Source organism: Pistacia vera, unplaced genomic scaffold (assembly GCF_008641045.1).
Source record: "Pistacia vera cultivar Batoury unplaced genomic scaffold, PisVer_v2 Contig363, whole genome shotgun sequence".
Lineage (NCBI taxonomy): Eukaryota > Viridiplantae > Streptophyta > Magnoliopsida > Sapindales > Anacardiaceae > Pistacia > Pistacia vera.
Window position 1 is genome coordinate 37,768 of NW_022196183.1, and position 3,127 is coordinate 40,894.

General features: G+C 36.4%; 1 protein-coding gene across 1 annotated transcript; it reads right to left on the minus strand.

The window, feature by feature from the left end:
- Positions 1 to 516: 516 nt before the first annotated feature.
- Positions 517 to 1,712, minus strand: LOC116140134. Its single transcript, XM_031425759.1, has one exon. The coding sequence runs from the start codon at positions 1,678 to 1,680 to the stop codon at positions 757 to 759; it is 924 nt and encodes a 307-aa protein (XP_031281619.1). The 5' UTR covers positions 1,681 to 1,712; the 3' UTR covers positions 517 to 756.
- Positions 1,713 to 3,127: the final 1,415 nt, after the last annotated feature.

Sequence of the window (3,127 nt, forward strand, 5' to 3'; positions counted from 1 at the left end):
GCCCAATTATGAGTTCAAAATGTCATTAACCTTCTTATATTCGGTGCTACATTACATCCAATATCCATACAAATTTTTGGGCTTACACGTCTTGGGCCCAACCTAAAGCTGGCTCATGTGACGAGAAAATTAATAAAAAGGAACAATTCCACCAATCGTGTTTTTTAAAATTTGGCATTTGAAAATTAAGATCAAGAAATTATGATGAGTCTTTGAAATGAATCCAAATATTTTGACCCTTTATATTCTGTTGTGTTAGCACCTTGTGCAATAGATGATGATGCAATTGGTTCTCCATCTATCTACATGTTTTTATCTGAGATATTTAGATAATTGTTTGCACTAAGATCCTAAACATTAACTTTCAAAGGAATTTTTGTTGCCACTTCCAAAATATTAAATGTGGACTTTATCAGATCGTCCCATAGTACAATTTACACGAATATGGCTAACATCATCAACCAAATCTAACAGTTATACATCAGTCACTGAATTGAATTTAGTCCTGTGCCGCTAAAGATATCTCAAACCAACAAATATTATAGCATGCCCTCAATTAGTACAAAAAAGATGAGGAAAAAATTACAACCAATATCAGCTACAAATCAATCAGAATTTGATCCATGTTTATCTATGCTTTTGAAAACTATGCATGAATAGTTTAGGCAAACAATCATAGAGGTTAAAAAACCAAGAAATGCTATGAACAATACGAGTAAAATTAGATATGCATGCACACACACACACACGATCTTTCTACAGAAAAATAAAACAATCCAATGAGATTAGAGGATTATCAATGTCCTCCATGGGAATGCACTCACTCTCATGCTGAGCTACTGCTTCTCCCGCTGCAACTTCATCAATTTTAGAACCAATTCTATAAGTGCAAGTATCTCTATTCCTCGAACAAAGCCGCAATCCCATTGAATTATTGTTGCTTGGACTTGCAGGCCTGAAATTTTCTTTTCTTAGAGAAGAAGAAACGGAATTTATTGCATTTACCTTTGCTCCAACCACTCGCTTTGAACAACTTTCTGTAGTTGTATTTGTCAAAAATCCCCTGTTACTTTCACCACTAGTAAATCTCCTACTAGGAGATGGTGATCTCAAGGTTCTACTCGGCAAAGAATACGAAGAATTTTGCCTCTCTGGTTCCATACGAAAGCTCTTTTGTCGCGTTAAAGTAGTTGGTGAGCTTGACCGGACTCTCTTTTGTGGTGTAGAACCATTTATCCTTTGTGGGATTGAGTGTTTGATCGGCGTTGGTGCCAGAAATGATTTAGCAGGTGAATCAAACTTTTGAGCATGAACTTTGGAGGTTGCTAAAGAGAGAGCAGCTTCCTTGATGGAATTAATGCGAACTATATGCGGATTCTCCTTGACACAAGACCAAAGAAACTCATTGGAGAAAGATCTATCTTTGGAGCTCAAGACGGAAGATGCAGTTGAGATTGATGAGCATGATTCAGCAGTGTTGCCTGTACTGCAAGTAAAGGAAGAAACAGACGAAGTACAACTGGGAAGTGAAGAAGGAGATGGGGAAATTTTGTTTGAGAGATGAATTGGAGTTGGAATTTTGGGAGCTTGTGAGATGACAAGCTTGTCTTGAACATGGTTTAATTCTTCTATGGAAATTTTTGATTTCTTGGGTCGAAATTTGCTTATGCAACAACCCATTGTTGTTGAAATTGAATGGAGATGAAGAGGCAAATGAGAATAAGAGTGTAAGTTGATGGAAGATGAGGTAACATTTTTTTTTTATATATATAGTCTTGGTGTTTGTGTTTGAAAAAAGCTTGCAAAGAAAGATTGGAATTTGCTTTAGTTTTCACCTTTTTCAGATTTTTGAAATTGGGTGCCGGGAATGAATCCGTTGTGCAACGGTTAGGTTGTGGAAATATGGCCCTTTGCTTTACCATTTAATCATGTTTCATAAACTTTATGCTGCTACTGTTAAGTCCACTACCAAATAGAGGCTTGGGCTCTACATTTTGGGCCTATCACCAACCCAGTGGTACATTAGATTTGTTTTTGAAAGCTCAATACAGTGTTCTATGGAATCTAAGATATGAAAGCCAGGAAATTGTAGTATCTAGAAATTTAATTGGGCCTGATCCAATGCTGTATTACATAAGACTTTGGTTGGTTAAAAATTATACATGAACAAAACAGAAAAGTTTGATTAGTTGAAGAAAACTGTCGTTCTTAATTAACTTAACTGAGCCTGCTGACTGTTGTCTGTTGATGCATAGAGTATTAGGATTTACAGGAGTATTAGTTAATTATTAGTAGGAGGTGGCAAACAATTCAATGAATTGCGAAATCATAACCCTATAATGATAGTGACTGCATCTTTGAAAATTTGAACAAAAATAATATGACTTGACCACTCAAAACTGCATATTAGATATCTTCTCGATGATTTCCTAAGATACATTGGACTTACCTAAAGAGTCAAGCACAATTGTCCTCACGATTGTTCCTCTACTGGGCCCGTTTGAGCCAGATATTTTATCTCCTCCAGCATGGTTGGCGCCACCTTGGCTACTGGCCTCACTCATCTTCTCTTCACTTGGTAGCTAAACTAAGACCAGTAAAGATTATAAAATGAAAAATGAAACTAGAGACAAGTTGGTACGTTGAATCGTCCCAGACAGGAGAGCGCTTGAAAAGTGTCACTTCTTGCCGCTATTTCTGGCCCAATTAGTAAAAACTTCGTTGTCATGATATTGAGAGCCTAATTTAGCTCGAGGGAAAAATTAACAAATTAGGGGCTTGAACTTGAGCTTGCATCTAGATGCTTTTACTTCGATTTTGAAAGAAAAAAATGAAGTGAATTTGTGAAAACAATAGAGAGAGCTCATGGTAATCTCCTGAGGCTTCACTCATTGAAATCTTCCACAATTCATTACTTATGTCACCAAGTATGCGTCACCAGATTCTACTGTTGCAGGCCAGAGTGTCTAGATACAGAGAACCAGTATATTAATCTTAATAGATCATGCATCTTTATCCATTGCAATCTTGTGCCCGCCGACCCATCTCTTAAAGTATTCTCTTTGCTTCACTTATTTTAATATTGTTAATAACCCTTTCTAATCATACAACTTATTTGCTTTAATTA

Bases quoted from the DNA above. Each gene is read 5' to 3' on its own strand.
- LOC116140134 (XM_031425759.1), bottom strand. From the start codon at position 1,680: ATGGGTTGTTGCATAAGCAAATTTCGACCCAAGAAATCAAAAATTTCC.